General features: G+C 45.9%; 1 protein-coding gene across 1 annotated transcript in view; it reads right to left on the bottom strand.

The window, feature by feature from the left end:
* Positions 1–16,636, bottom strand: part of UNC80 (unc-80 homolog, NALCN channel complex subunit) — a 142,662-nt gene that overhangs the window by 80,279 nt on the left and 45,747 nt on the right. The window contains exons 23-24 of the mRNA XM_056861558.1: positions 10,496–10,708; positions 5,497–5,632 (exon numbers count right to left, since the gene is read on the bottom strand). Of these exons, the coding sequence (XP_056717536.1) occupies positions 5,497–5,632; positions 10,496–10,708 (349 nt within the window). The remainder of the gene's footprint in view (positions 1–5,496; positions 5,633–10,495; positions 10,709–16,636) is intronic.

The raw sequence follows: 16,636 nt of genomic DNA on the forward strand, positions 1-16,636 counted from the left end.
TCGACGCAGAGAAACTCTTTAAGAAGAAGAGTTGGTTTTTATATGCCAACTTTCTCTACCACTTAAGGGAGAATCAAACCGGCTTACAATCACCTTCCCTTCCCCTCCCCCCAAGAGACACCCTGTGAGGTAGGTGGGGTTTAAAGAGCTCTAAGAGAGCTGTGACTAGCCCAAGGTCACCCAGCTGGCTTTATATGGAGTAGGGAATCAAACCTGGTTCTCCAGATCAGACTCCACTACTCCAAACCACTGCTCTTAACCACCACACCACGCTGGCTCTCAAGACGGAGCACATTATGAAGAAGTTATGATCCAAATACGGGTTTAAGAGACACCCCCCCTCATTCCTCTCCTGCTCTTGTTGATTATATCCATACCCCCTCATTGCTCTATTAATTAAGTAATGAATTTAAAATATTTACATGTCTGCCTTTCTCCCACAAACCTCGGGACCCAAGGCCAGTGACAAGAGTGTGAAAATATTTTTAAAATTTGATAAAACAATTAAACATGAAAACAACAAATATAAAATACATTAAACCACATTAAAACACCTATTTTAAACACCTTATTATGGTTAGGGTTCCTAGACACTGGAAGAAGGCTCGGGTGGGGACATAGGGGTGCCAACAACGTTGCCTGCACCGCTACATCACTTCCAGGGGAAACCAGGAAGGGATGTAGGGTCCTTGTAACCTAGGGTTGCCAGCTCCGGGTTGGGAAATCCCTGGAGATTTTGGGGGTGGTGACTGAGGAGGATGGAGTTTTGGGGAGGGGAGGGACTTCAATGCCATAGAGTCCAATTGCCAAAACGGCCATTTTCTCCAGGGGAACTGATCTCTATCAGCTGGAGGATTGAAAGTGCATTATTCAGCACGTGCGAAAGCGCCCTCTGAGTAAGGAAGGGAAGGGAGCTGGCATCTTCTGGCCCAGCCAACCGCATATCCTGAGCACCCGACTCTTTTCTGACTCGAAAACATCTCCTGGAGTCCTTTTCCTGGCTTCCAGTTAAGCAATCTTTACAAACGTCTCACAGCAGAATGAACTCAACAAGCTGACAAACAGTTCTTATGGCGCATTAGACATTCGGTGGAAAAACAGCAGTACATATACACAGGTCAGTACATTGCGGTAGACATAACGCACACACAGAGATGATATTTGAAGGGGATACAGGACTGATAGTTTGTGTAGCCTGCACTCCAGTATCAGGAGGGGATGTGACTTGGTTTGTTTTCACCTTGTCAAATTATACACAGCCATGTAGATTTTTTTAAATCTGTGAGACTGTGGTCCTTTTGAATGGATAAATAATAGTTTCTACCAAGGAATCATGGGGAAGGGGAATATTTTGAATTCCAGGATTCTGTAAACTTTCAGGGGCTGACGCAGATCTATACCCGTCACCCACTTTTTCCTTTCTTTCACTTACACTCAACGGCTCTCTTTGCATATTCAAATATTTTCAGTCTTTTTTAATTACTATTTTGTTTTGGTTAATTTGCAAAGCTATATTTTCCCAAATACGGGGATGGGGGTGTCCCCAGTTTTTATAAAGAATCCTTATGTTGTCTCTCGTTGACCTGGTTTTGCTGATTTCATTATTGGCATGGGAGCCAGGGATTTTACTATTAGATACAGTGGTATTAAGGTTGCATACGTGGTATTCTAGAATACTGTTTTCTGTGTTTAAAAAAACAACAGACATTTAACTGCTGTTTCCCACTAAATCAATTCTCATTTCCCCCACATTTTGGTGCATCTATCTTACTAAAGCGCTTTTCTGCAGGCTTCCTGCAGTTACGTCACGGGGAGGGGCTGTGGCTCAGCGGTAGAGCATCTGCTTGGCATGCAGAAGGTCCCAGGTTCCATCCCCAGCATCTCCAGTTAAAGGGGCTAGGCAGGTAGGTGATGTGAAAGACCTCTGCCTGAGACCCTGGAGAGCCGCTGCCGGTCTGAGTAGACAATACTGACTTTGATGGACCAAGGGTCTGATTCAGTAGAAGGCAGCTTCCTGTGTTCATGTGTCATTCATGCCTTTAAGGTTCCATTCAGGAGGTTTTGTTGTTGTTTTTTAAAGATGAACAGACATCATCTGTGTTGGCGGTCCCACAAAGTCGTAGCTGACTTATGGCGACCCTGTAGGGCAGGGGAGTCGTAAATGCAACTGTTAGGAGAGCCAGACATGATATAAATGTCACTTGGTCGGGCTCGGCCATGAGTACCAAATAAATAGATAAAAACCATAATATGTAACGCCAGATACTGGAGAAACAAACTTTATAAAAGACATAGGCAAAGCCAACTAATGATATTGTTTTTATACTTAAAACACAAACAAGCTTACAACAATAACATTCTTACAGTATTTTCTTTTATTAATAGTCTTATGTTTGTATTTTAAGTAAAAAATAAAGTAAAAAATAATATCATTAACTGACTTTGTATGTGTCTTCTATAAAATTGGTATCTCTGGTCCCTGGCATTATTATTTTTTAATTTTAAACTGGAGGGGTGGCTGCCTTGGCTGGTAAGCCCACAGTGGACTCGCCAGCCCAAATCTGGACTAGGAGGGTGCTGCCTTGGCTAGCAAGCCTGCAGCGGGCTCACCAGCCCAGATAGGATTGCCAGGTACCTCTTCGACACTGGCAGGTGGTTTTGGGGGCAGAGCAAGGAGGGCGAGGTTTGAGAAGGGGAGGGACTTCAATGCCATAGAGTCCAATTGCAAAATCAGCCATTTTCTCCAGGTGGGCTGATCTCTATCGGCTGGAGATCAGTTATAATAGATGGAAATCTCCAGCTAGTACCTGGAGGTTGGCAACCCTAAGCCCAGATCTGGACTGGGAAGGGGGGGCTGCCGCGGCTGGTAAGTAGGGTTTTTGCTGTAGAGTTTTCAAGGCAAGAGACCAAGAGAGGTGGCTTGCCATTGCTTGACTCTGCACAGAAACCCTGGGCTTCCTTGGTGGTCTCCCATCCAAGTGCTAACCAGCCAGGGCCAACCCTGCTTAGCTTCTGAGATCTGACGAGATCAGGCTAGCCTGGCCCATTGAGGTCAGGGCCATCCAAGTCATCCTGTGATATTACTTAATTCACATTCTCACTGCATTGTCATGAAGATCGCCCAGTTTATTACAACCGTGCTTCCAATGGCCATGCTTGTAGCAATCTACCTAGTGTACTTCTTTTGGGTCTCTGCAAAGGGCAACTCTGGTGGGCTCCTTTCTGGATCATGGTCTTTGTGCATAGCAAATAACTTTTTAACTAACTATACCCCGCAATGGGAGAGAAGGTGGCACAGTATAGCCCAGTCTTGTCAGACCTTGGAAGCCAGGGTAGCCAACTTCCAGGTAGTAGCTGGAGATCTCCCGCTATTACAACTGATCTCCAGCCGATAGAGATCAGTTCCCCTGGAGAAAAAGGCTGCTTTGGCAATTGGACTCTATGGCATTGAAGTCCCTTCCCTACCCAAACCCTCCCCTCCTCAGGCTCCACCCCAAAAACCTCCCGCTGGTGGTGAAAAGGGACCTGGCAACCCTATTGGAAGCTAAGCAGGGTTGGTATTTGGATGGGCGGCCACCAAGGAAGACTCTGCAGAAGAAGACAATGGCCAACCACCTCTGCTTCCCACTTGCCTTGAAAGCCCCTTGCTGGAGCTGCCATAAGTCAGCTGAGACTTGGCAGCCCTTTACACACATGCGCCTCAATCACTTTTTTACTAACTACTACACACAAAGGCCATGATCCAGAAAGGAGTCCACAACCAGAGTTTATGAATGCAGGAGACCCAAAACAAGACATCTCCCAATAGCCAGAATTTATAGCTATCTGCCAGTATCTTCATATTCCTCTCAAGCCAACAAAGGAGATCTACAAGCAGAAACAGGCAAACATTAGAAGTTGCTTTACAGGGCAGTCCTAAGTTACACCCTTGTGTTCACTGAAATCTTAGAAGGGTTGGATCTGCTTACGACTGCAGTAGAGGATAAGTCTATCAGAGGAAGACAGGCTGATCAGCGTCTACTAGCAATGGCGAATAAAGGGAACCTACCCATTCAGAGGCCATACACCTCTGAACACCGGGAGGCAACAACAGGAAAAGGCCTCGGCCTCTAGGCCCTGTTGTTGGACCTCCAGAGGAACTGGTTGGCCACTGTGTGAGACAGAATGTTGGACTACAAGGACCGCTGGCCTGATCCAGCAGGGCTCTTCTGATGTTCTTATAGGGGAAAGGCCACGGCCTCTATTCTCTGTTGTTGACCCTTCAGGAGAACTGGTTGGCCACTGTGTGAGACAGGATGCTGGACTAGATGGACCACTGGTCTGATCCAGCAGGACTCGTTTCATGTTCATATGAAGGCCTCGGCCTCTATGCCTTGTTGTTGGTCCTTCAAAGGAACTGGTTGGCCACCGTGTAAGACAGGATGCTGGATAAGATGGACCACTGGTCTGATCCAGCAGGGCTCTTCTGATGTTCTTATCAGGGGAAGGCTTCGGCCTCTATGCCCTGTTGTTGGACCTCCAGAGGAACTGGTTGGCCATTGTGTGAGACAGGACGTTAGACTAGAAGGGCCACTGGCCTGATCCAGCAGGGCTCTTCTAATGTTCTTACAATCACTGCTATTGGACCACCTAGTCTAGTGTTTTCTATTCTGATCAGCAGTACCTCTTAAATTTCCTGGACAGGCAGGCCTTTGCCAGCCCTATTACCATAGCTCTTTCCAGTTAAAGGTTCCCAGGAAAGGAAATGTTTGGACTGTAAGGTGTGCATTTTATCACTGAGAAGATTCAGAGAGATATCTAGATGTGTTTCTCTGTCTGCTTGAAATCCAGGCGTCCCGGGACTCACTGAATGTAACCTCCAGATGCCAATAGGGGATGGGCATCCCTATCCAGAACCATGAGCTGTCTCAACAACAATTTGCAAAGACGAGAACTATCCTGGGCCCAATTTAAATACTAAAATGTTTTGCATTTGATTGGTTTATGGATCTTATTCCTTTTATGAAGTTGTCGTTTTTTGTTTTTTTGTTTTTTTAATTAATGCACAATGCATTACATCCAGGCAAAGAAAGAAGAAGTTGGTTTTTATATGCCGACTTTCTCTACCACTTAAGGGAGACTCAAACCGGCTTACAAGCACCTTCCCTCCCCACAACAGACACCCTGTGAGGTAAGTGGGGCTGAGAGAGCTCTAAGAGCGCTGTGACAAGGTCACCCAGCTGGCTTCGTGTGGAGGACAGGAGAAACAAATCCAGTTCACCAGATTAGCCTCCGCCGCTCACATGTAAAAGTGGGGAATCAAACCCGGTTCTCCAGATCAGACTTCACCACTCCAACCACAGCTCTTAACCACTACACCAAGCTGGGAAGTAAGGGAGATAAGTGCAGAATACAGCGGGGTGAAAAGGGAATGAAAGAGAGAAGAATAAAATTAAGTGTTCCTAAAGCAGAGATTCTTACAAGCGGGGGTTCTTGTAGTAAAGGGAGTCTCCTTACTGTCATCTAAAAAGTCTTCCTCCTCATCCTCTTTCCTCAGCCTCCGCTTGGTCTCCTCGTCATAAATGAGCCCCAGCAAATTAGCCGGGCTCTCGCTTTCACAGTGGCAGAGCTCGTTGAGGCGGGCTCCGATGACCTGCCAGCAGAAACCAAAGTCAAGAAGAAAAGTCAAGAAGTGTTACTAGGGTTGCCAACCTCCAGGCAGTGGCTGGAGATCTCCTGCTATTACTGATCTCCAGCTGATAGAGATCAGTTCCCCTGGAGGAAAATGGCAGCGTTGGCCATTGGACTCTATGGCATTGAAGTCCCTCCCCTCCCCAAACCCCGCCCCAAAAATCTCCAGGTATTTCCCAACCTGGAGATGGCAACCTAGTTGCCAACCTCCAGATGGGGCCTGGAGATATCTAGAATTCCAACTGAGCTCCAGGCTACTGACATCCGTTCCCCTGGAGAAAATGGCTGCTTTGGAGGGTGGACTCTTATGGAATTACACCCTCCCCTCACCAAACCCAAATCTTTCAGAATCTCCCATCTTGGAGTTGGCAACCCTACCTACCACATCATCAATGGCCAAGAGACTTGGAGCAGAAAGTGCCCAGGATAGGCTGCCTGCTCCAAGCCCACCTCTTCCTTCTGTCCAGCTGATCTCGGACAAGGTCCCTTCCCCCTCCCACCTCTTTTCCCTCCCCCCCTTCCCTGTCCCTAGGGTTGCCAGGTCTGATCTCCAGCTAGTACCTGGAGATTGGCAACCCTATGGCGGACAGTGGTGGTAAGACAGTTGGGCCATGAAGGGCCCAGGTCAGGCTTTCTGCATTAGGCCTGTCTTCCCCTGCTGTCATTCTGACGGGGTGGCATGATGCACCTCCTTCTTTGCCTGCCTGCCACTGTCTCCTCCCCCCCCATTGGTCCTGCTTCTACCCCCCTTCTGCCCCCATCACCACCTTTCTCCCACGTGCTCTTTCAGCACTATGGCAGACTCCTGCTGCCTTTCTTTCCCTGCCTCCCTCCCTGCATCCCTCCCTGTTTTTCTCTATGGGTAGCTGTTTTAGTCTATCTGTAGCAGTAAAAAAAAAAAGTCTAGTAGCAACTTAAAAGACTAACAAAATTTCTGGTAGGGTATGAGCTTTTGTGAGTCACAGCTCACTTCTTCAGTGATCTGAAGAAGTGAACTGGGGCTCACGAAAGCTCAAACCCTACCAGATGTTTTGTCACTCTTTAAGGTGCTACTGGATTCTTCCTTCAGGCTTGGCAAGGAAGAGCAGGAGCCGTACCACATGTGACGGCTCGGAGCTCAGAGCCAGGGTGGGTCTCGCCCTAAGAACAGGGATGCAAAAACAAGAGGAGGCCTGACTCTTCAGCATCCCCCCAGTGGCCCGCACTGCAGTCAGTTATTGGGGATGTTTTGTCTTTTGTGCGCTGCAGATCCCTCTTGAACGATTAAATAAAGTTGGCCCTTTTATTATCCCAGCTCTGGTGTCAGCTCTCATTATTTACGCATCCGCGGACAAGACCGCCCCCACCCCGCCTTCTACAAAGTGAGGGGAGGGGCGCATTTGGCTGCGGTGGCGCGAAAAGAGAGCCAGTCTCCTTGCATCTTCTGGCCTGACGTGGGGAGGATCCACCTCCAGCTGCCGTTGTATACTACAGCATTTCTATGGGGTTTGCTAGGCCACCCCAAAATGGAGGCTGAGATTGGCTTCCTTTAAAAAAAAAATCCCAACCCCCCATTTTCTTTTATGATTTTTCATCAAACCCCTGGGTCCATCCTAGGTTTGTACAAAAAAATAAATCCCCCTGCTGTGTACATGGCCCCATTGTGCTGATATCTGATTCACATTCTGGAGCTATGTCTATGGGCAAATGTGATTGAAACAGCTGAAATTATTACTTCAGCCAATATGTTAAAAAAATCTCTGTACTGGGACAGAATAGAAGCCTTTATGTCACCAATTAAAGAACATATGTTCAAAATATTCCAGAAAGATAGGAGCATCCGCTGGTCCCATCCCAGCTACAGTCCTGAAAATGAAGGTTATTAAAATATACAATCCTCCACCTGCAGTCTGAAACAGCAGAATTTGACATAAACTACATTGTGTGATTCTGATGATTATATAGCTTAGCTCCTATATTGTAGGAAAATTCAGTGTGTGTGTGTGTGCATGTGTGCAATTGCCGTCAAGTCACAGCTGACTTATGGCGACCCCATTGTTATGCCAAGCACAGAGAGGGTCTCCTTTTATTTGGGGAAATTAGCTGGAGACTAGACAGAGCTTTGCAAGAGGCTGGCGTGGGGATCTTTCTAAACCAATTCTGCAGAACGAGGTCTCAGAATGGCAGCTACAAGAGGGGAAGGGGAAAAGGACTTCCCCTCCAGAAGCAGGGCTCACATCTCGTGTTCTGGATCCAAAATGAAAAGCCACTGACATGTGCCAGGGCTCTCTGTTTTATAGTCAGATTCTGCCCCTAGGGCAGACTGACTCACAGGGCATGTGAGCAGTGGGGCACAAAGGTAAAATTGCTCGAGATTGGATTAGGAGGGTGCAGTGAGTAAGGTCATCAGAGATGATGGCTGTGTGTGTGTGTAAAGTGCCGTCAAGTCGCAGCCAACTTATAGCCGCCCCTTTTGGGGGGGGTCTTCATGGCAAGAGACTAACAGAGGTGGTTTGCCAGTGCCTTCCTCTGCACAGCAAGCCTGGTATTCATTGGTGGTCTCCCATCCAAATACTAACCAGGGCTGACCCTGCTTAGCTTCTGAGATCTGAAGAGATCAGGCTAGCCTGGGCCATCCAGGTCAGGGCTGAACACTTAAGAATTCAGTGTCTGAGCCTTGAGTAACAGAATTGGAAATTGAGGTGGGGTCTGGAAGGAGGAAGTCAGAGAGTGCTTGGCTGGCTCTGAGATGAGATTAGGAGTTAGTTACAATAGAATTGATGAGATTTGTCCTATGAGGGTGCCATAACATTCCCCCCCCCCCCCGAAAAAGGCTCTTGGCACAGGCATGAGACTTTTTCCGTACACAAAACGATCCTTGGTCAAGGGTTTGGTTGTTAGGTGAAGGTGGCAGAAATGAAGAATTTCTGCAGTGTATGTGAGCAAGGGGCAGGTGATAGAGGTAAATAAAGGCAGGTTAGTAAAAGAAGAGCAATGGATCCATGGCCTTTGTCCCAGGGATTTAACATCTGTTGGTGGTGCAGCTTCCATATCTGTACCTCAGAGCTTAAGAACAATTCTAAGGCTACATAAGTTTAAATTGGCTACAGAAATCAAAATAATATTTAAAGCGAAGCTAATCTAGTTTAAACAGTAAGGCAAATGATGAATGAATAACTTCAAAGAGTAATACACACACATAGAAATAAAGGTAATAAAAAAGGCAATTAATGATTAAAGTTTAATAATAGAGGGCACGCTTAAATAACATATATATAAACACAATGCACAAAGAAAAAACCTTTAGGCATACATGCCAGAAGGGGAAAAAAACTTTGAGCATTTGCAAACAACTAAACGAAAGTTTCATAACAGAAAGGAAAGGATAAATGGCTTAATAAGGTAGCATGGGGCATGACTGGAGATAGGTGAAGCAGGCATGAATAAAGCAGTTGCAATATAAAGTACCGGTAATAGCGGAGAGAAAGGTTACAACTTTGTACATAATCATCATGGGATGCAGTAGCTTTGGGGCAGTCCCAATCTACTGACAAGCTTTTACAGAAGTACATGGCAAGTGGAAAGCATCCTCTTCCTCTCTCCCCCACCCCACACGTTTCCCTGTAGACCCAGAGTCTTCTCCCCCCCCACAAGCTTCCAGCTGTGGGTTAGGTGATGGTGACTTTTCTCCCCCCCCACCCTAGGTAACTACGGAGGACTGGGGACCAGGGCATTCAGGTTTGTAGGAAGGCTGCAGCAATTTGACTTGTGTTACTGCAGGCCAGGAGTCTCCCTCCAGGAGATGGCATAGGGGAATGATGGGGGAGCATGCAGCAGGGAGGCCCATCAGTGGCTGCGGTGGACCAAGAGCAGAGACCTGCATGCTTAGGGATAGAGCTTAGACACATTAGCAGCTGGAGAGGTGCTCGACGAGAGCATTGCCCCTTGAAGCAGGGCAGAAAAAAAATATTTAGGTGGAGAAAGCTGAATGCAGTCGGCTCTTTGGGTTAAAGGAACTTGCAGGGAGAGTGCTAGCCAGAAGGGGCTAGCAGGGCATGCATAATTACAGGTGGCTGCTGAGAAAGGAGGTGTAAAGAAACTTTTTGTTTTCTCCCCACCCCAGTGTTTCCCAAGGAGAGAGAGAGAGAGAGAGAGAGTACATGGTTGCTACTGAATTCTTAAAAGCAGGCAGATATCCATATGATAGAGACAAGTGATTTTAAGAGCAAGCTAGAATATATAAAGGAGCAGCCTTAAGTAGGTTGACATAAATATTATGCTGTAGTATTCATAATTGAGCACCAGCTTGTCCTGTACACTTGTGGGGTGTCCCAGGGTAGCTGTGGGCCTATGAGGGTGCCATAACACCATAGGATTTTCAAAGTAAGAGATGTTAGAACATGGTTTGCCATTGCCTGACTCCCTCCATGACCCCGGTAGGCCTTGGAGGTCGCCCATCCAAATTCTAACCAGGGCCAACCCTGGTTACCTTCTGACATCTGACGAGATCAGGGTAGCCTGGGGCTATCCAGGTCAGGGTGGAAAATTCAGCGTTAACTCGTTTTCAAGTCCAACAAGTGTCAAAGCCTGCACCATTATTTAATAAATAGTTGCTCCCAGAACATATCCCTCCATATCCAACAGTTTTTAGAATGAAAATGAGTCGTTTAAAATTTAAAAGACGGTGCTTTGTACTAAAATTATGTGTACCAATAATTATCTTTATGTTCCTCACTTTCATCTGTCTTGCTCTGTCTGCTGATTGTTTGTCTCGTGCTTTTCGACTACAAATGCTTCTTGGAAAAGCGTTTACTTTTATGAATAAGAAAGAAGGACACAAACTTACATCTCCCCACTGGTAAAAGAGCTTGGCAGCATTCCATTGTAACTTCTGGTTGCGTTTGTTTCCCACTATTGGGGATCGTCCCCGGGAAAGGCCCTTTTTAGTGATGTTCACATGGTGTCCCTTCATCCATTCCGGCCAGTTGCCACGGTTGCAGCGGTGAACAAAACGTGCGCATTCCAGGAAAAGGGCGGATCTTGCTACCACGGGCGCCTCCTGGAATATCAATCAACAGTGTCACATTCAATCAACAAAGCATCACCAAACAATGCAATGTCAATTAGCATAATCAGTTAATGTGATAGGGATTAGAATTTATATGCACGATCATTTTCTGTCAAGGCAAATTTAATGAGGCAGATGGTAAAGATCACATTGTGCAATTTTATCAGTTGACAAGAGGATGCATCTTGGAGGTTTTCAGAACTACCTACAATATCAGATTTGGGGTAATGTCCTTAGGCTACAAATGACAATGAAAACATAGTTGTAGTTTATCACATGTCAAGCTGTTAAGTCCTGTTACATGTACTGATTTTATAAATCACTCGTTTCTTCTTCTTTTTTCCATAAATTTTTTATTATTTTTAAAATATTTTACTGTCAGGTACTTTTCAACAACACATTCATTTCATAAATCATACAATAAAAAACTTTAACAGCGTCATCGAAAAGCATATTCATCTATTAATGAAAAGATATTCAAATAAGAGACTTCCCCCTCACCTTCCTCCATCTTGCTATAAATTTATCTATTATTTTGCAAAGAAATTCTAATCCAAAAAAATACATCAAGCTTGATTACGAAGTTAATTCTAAATTATTCAATTTATTTACAATTAGTACATGTTTATTATTGATTTCATATATAGTAACAGATTTTATTTCAAAACCGTTCTTAAGGTAAAAGGATTAGATCAGTAAATACAAAATTCCCTAGTCATCATTTAAATCCCTGTTTAGCCCTCTGTTTCTCTCGTTTCTCTCTGTTTCGCTCGTTTCAAGTAAATATTAACTGAATCTATTTATAAGGGACTTGTTTCTGTCCAGGTAGGCTAATGCCGACTCTGTGTGACAAGACGAGGCACCCGATATTTGCTACGAACTAAGAGCTGATTTTTCAAAAACTTTCTAGAGCAAGGGTGTCAAACATAAGGCCCGAGGGCTGGATCCGGCCCCTTGAGAGCTCTAATCCAGCCCGCGAGCCAGCCGAGGGTGCCACACCTGGGGCCTAGCTTGTGGGCACCTTTGCAATTCTGACACACTTGGTGGGTGCAGCTGAAAAAGGGCTGCCACAAAGAGGTTCTGGCAGGATGCAGAACCAACAACAAAAGAGGGGGGGATCCCTGATGGAACGGATTGCAAACCAAAGAGGCTGAGCTGGAAAATGCTACAATTACAAATATATAAATTTTAATAAGGTGCACATGTAGATTAAAAGCATAAAACTCCTAGAAAAGTCAAAAACTTACACATTCAGTATATACAAACATAAACAACTGCGATGTACAATCTTTCTTTGACCAATATGAGATCCAAAAAGGACCAGACGCGTTTCGGCCTGGAGAGGCCTTCCTCAGTGGTCAGTATAAAATTATCACTTATCACACATCCTAATATTATAATCATAACATAATGGGCAGTAAGAAATATCTAAAAGCCCTTCTAGTACAGTGATGCTCCCTGTGAATTTCTTTATTTCTTATACGCTAAAACCTGGCTTCACTGTCTCACCTTCTGTTGTATGCCGGGCTCTTAAGGATGTGGATACATCAAGCAGTGTATTAGATCAAAACGTTAAGTTAAAAATATTAAAATTTATATATTTGTAATTTTAGCATTTTTCAGCTCAACCTCTTTAGGATGCAGAACCAACCACAGAATGGCTGCCGCAGCTTACCTTCAGTCACCCAGCGAAGATCCTTGTGCTGTGGTAACAGTGGATGCCAATGTTTTTAAAATATGAGCAGCCAACCAACTCTCCCATGGTCCTTCAGAAACCTTGCTGGGCAAAAGCCCCACTGGCTCTGCCCACTTTCTAAAAACACTTGGCGGGCACCTGGACAAGTCTCAGTGGGAGCCATGGTGTCCACAGGCACAACGTTGGGGAGCCCTGGTTTTGAGAAACACTGCTGCAGAATGTGTCTCAAATCATAGCCTACGAAACAGAGGTCTTTTTATGCATGGGTATAATTCACAGTGGGCAGCCGTGTTAGTCTGTCTGCAGTAGTAGAAAAGGGCAAGAGTCCAGTAGCACCTTAAAGACTAACAAAAATATTTTCTGGTAGGGTATGAGCTTTCGTGAGCCACAGCTCACTTCTTCAGATACATCTAGAATGTGAATCCATCTGACTTTAAGTAGAGGAGAGTGAATTCAGACAAGCATCATTACCAATGCTGATTTCTCCACACCCATCTCTCCCCTGGACATCACAGACTCTTCTGCATACCACACCTAATCCCATCACGCCTGCTATTTGCATTTACATACTGTTAACATTTACATACTAATGCTTGTCTGAATTCACTCTCCTCTACTTAAAGTCAGATGGATTCACATTCTAGATGTATCTGAAGAAGTGAGCTGTGGCTCACGAAAGCTCATACCCTACCAGAAAATATTTTTGTTAGTCTTTAAGGTGCTACTGGACTCTTGCCCTTTTCTACTTATGCATGGGTGTTTCACTCGCCGTCACCCCTCTGATGACTTTGGGCCTTTCTTTGGAATATGCATGCCCTTTCCGACCGTCAGAGGTCACCTCGCTCTCCCCCTGTGTCTCCCTTCATTTTGCCCACATTGTCAGGGACCTATTTTATCTCAAATTTGAAAACACAGGCAAAACACAGGGAAACGCAGGGGGAGAGCGAGGCAACCTCTGACGGTCAGAAACGGCATGCATAATCACAACAAAGACCCGAAGTCGTCGGAGGGGTGACGGCGAATGAAACAGCCATGCATAAAAGACCATAGAAATTAGTGGTTTTCCCGAAGGGTCCTCCATCCAGTTGCTCAAAGGGGATGGGCGGCCTAGCCCTCTCACTTCGTTTCAGCAGGATCTTGTGTGGAAGACTTCCTTTAGGCAAGAGAGAGGCGCACGAGGCAAGGCCCTCTCGGCCTGTTCTTGGCACAGCGCGAATGTTATAAACCTTCTCCTCGGAGAAAGGGTTTGCATGCCGAATGTCAAGAGTGTTTTGCCAACACCCTGCCGGAGCTTACCTGATGCCCCGAGCAATCTGAAGCAGCAGCAAGAGAGAGATGAAGGCGTGTGACAGAAATGGATAAGGATGAACCCACACCACAGAGAAACACACCACAAATGGGGAGAAATGAATCAGCCAGGTGGTGCAAAGCTGAAAAGAATCACAGGTTACCACTTCGACTGTCAACAGAAAACAAATCAAAACACAGCAGCGGGTTTCTTACAGGATGGATGCTTCCTACACAATACTATGTAGTACAAAGTCTTGTTTGGTTCATTAACTTCTGGTTTGGTTTTTTTTTTACATATATATACTAAACTAACCCTTAGTATCCTTTACTCTACCTCACATCAACTTGTAAGACTTCCCAAGATTCAGTTCACTTATGGCGTAGATAGGGTTGCCAATCTCCAGATGATGGCTGGAGATCTCCAGCTATTACAACTGATCTCCAGGTGACAGTGATCAGTCCCCCTGGAGAAAATGGCCGTTTTGGTAATTGGACTCTATGGCACTGAAGTGCCTCCCCTCTCTATCTTAGCTGATGCTGTTTGAGGCACCATACAAACAACAAATGTTAGTAAAAATCCAGCAGCATGGAGTGCATTTTTGTTTGGGCAGAAAGGGGAACTGGGGACCTCCAGCTCTCTCTGCTCATGGCTGAAGGGGGGCAAAGACAGCACCCCACAATATAGGGTTGCCAACCTCCAGGTACTAGCTGGAGATCTCCTGCTATTACAACTGATCTCCAGCCGACAGAGATCAGTTCACCTGGAGAAAATGGCCTCTTTGGCAATTGGACTCTAGGGCATTGAAGTCCCTCCCCTTCCCTCCCCTCCTCAAACCCCACCCTCCTCAGGCTCCGCCCCAAAGCTTTCACCAGTGGCAAAGAGGGACCTGGCAACCCTAGTTGTGGTGGGGGGGTGTTGATCATCACAATAATGGCACTTTGGGGGTAAACCTGGAAGTGATGGAGATGCTCTAGCACATTTTTCTATGGAAACCATAGAGTTTTTAGAGGAATGTGGTAGAGCATCACCATCATTTCCTAGAGTTAACCCAGAAGTAACATTAATCCCCCCCAGCTGTCCTGCTTTCACCCAGCTGAGGGGCAGCGGGCAGCCCTCTTAATTGGCGGGCAATTGCCCACCATTACCTGGTATCTGGCAACCCTACCCAACATGTAAGTTGTCACCCTAGACACGAACACGCCATAATGTTGTGGGTGTAGGGTTGCCAGGTCCCTCTTCACTACCAGTGGGAGGTTTTGGGGGTGGAGCCTAAAGAGGGTGGGGTTTGGGGAAGAGAGGGACTTCAATGCCATAAAGTCCAATTGCCAAAGTGGCCATTTTCTTCAGGGGAGCTGATCTCTCTTGGCTGGATATCAGTTTTAATAGCAGGAGATCTCCAGCTAGTACCCCGAGGTTGGCAGCCCTATGAGGGTGGAAGCAAAAATAATGGGCTCATGCTTTCTTTGACACCATCCGCTAGAAACCGACTCCAAGAAGTAGGCTTCAAACTGTCCATAATGCCTTGAACTGACTCAAGTACATTAGTGAAATATAAACATTTGTGCCTATCGACCTATAAAAACACACCATGCAAGTCATGCAGCACAAAATGTTTTGAATACAAAGTTCAGCTTTGAATGGCAATGCCCATAAGACTAACACGAAGAAAGGCGTTCTCCAGCGGTGAATGAGATGAGAGGAAAGCAAGATGGATCAAGTCGCCCCAGCAGCCGAATGGATTGAGTTGCAATCTGGGCTAGGCGGGTGTAGGCCTCGGATCCATAAATTACCATGCTATAAATAAGGCATAAACCAGATTGCTTTGAAGTCTTTTCTCTCTCTCTCTCCCAGTGAGTAACCAGAGGCAGCTATGGTTTGCTTTTATTATTCATAACTTCAGCTGAACTCCTCAGAATTATGGCAATTGGAACTCTACATATTGTATCCTAATATTATGGCTATGAGGCATTTGCAGAAGAACAGCTTAGGCAATAGCCTACTTGTGAAACGTGGAGCCTTCAAGAAACCTAAACACTACAAGAGCTATAGTCATTAGACTTAAATCAAATCTATCCATGTTTATATTCATAGAAGGATAAAAACGTAATTCTTCTTGGCAATTCTATTATACTTTCTGTTCTGTTCTCCCTCTCCACACGCACAACATTTATTAAGCGATGAATGGGATATCTCAGGATAGTCCAGACTGTATACTACTAGGGTTGCCAACCTCCAGGTACTAGCTGGAGATCTCCTGCTATTACAACTGATCTCCAGCCAATAGAGATCAGTTCACCTGGAGAAAATGGCTGCTTTGGCAATTGGACTCTATGGCATTGAAATCCCTCCCCTCTCCAAACCCCGCCCCCTCAGGCTCCGCCCCTTAAATCTCCAGGTATTTCCCAACCCGGAGCTGGCAACCCTATGTACTACTGAATGACTATTTGTGAGCTAGGGATGCCAACACTGGGTTAGGAAATTCCTGGATATGTTGGGGGTAGAGTGCCCAGCTCTGGGTTGGCAAATATCTGGGGAGGGCGGGGTTTGGGGGTGGTCCTCAGCTGTGTGTGCCATAGAGTCCACCCTCCAATATAGCAGTCTTCTCTAGGAGAACTGATCTTGGTCATCTGGAGATTAATTGTAATAGTGGGAGATCTCTAGATGCCACCTGGAGGTTGGCAACCCTAGGGTAGAGCATAGGAAGGTTAGGGTTTGAGAATAGGTGGGATGGGTAAAATGCCACAGTGGCCACCCTCCGAAGCCGTCATTTTCTCCAGGGGAGCTGATCTGCATCATCTGGAGATAAGGTTGCCAACCTCCAGGTAATAGCTGGAGATCTCCTGCTATTACGACTGACTCCAGCTGACAGGGATCAGTTCACCAGGAGAAAATGGCCGCTTTGGCCATTGGACTCTATGGCATTGAAGTCCCT

The sequence above is a fragment of the Euleptes europaea genome, chromosome 15, assembly GCF_029931775.1.
Source record: "Euleptes europaea isolate rEulEur1 chromosome 15, rEulEur1.hap1, whole genome shotgun sequence".
Taxonomy (NCBI): Eukaryota; Metazoa; Chordata; class Lepidosauria; order Squamata; family Sphaerodactylidae; genus Euleptes; species Euleptes europaea.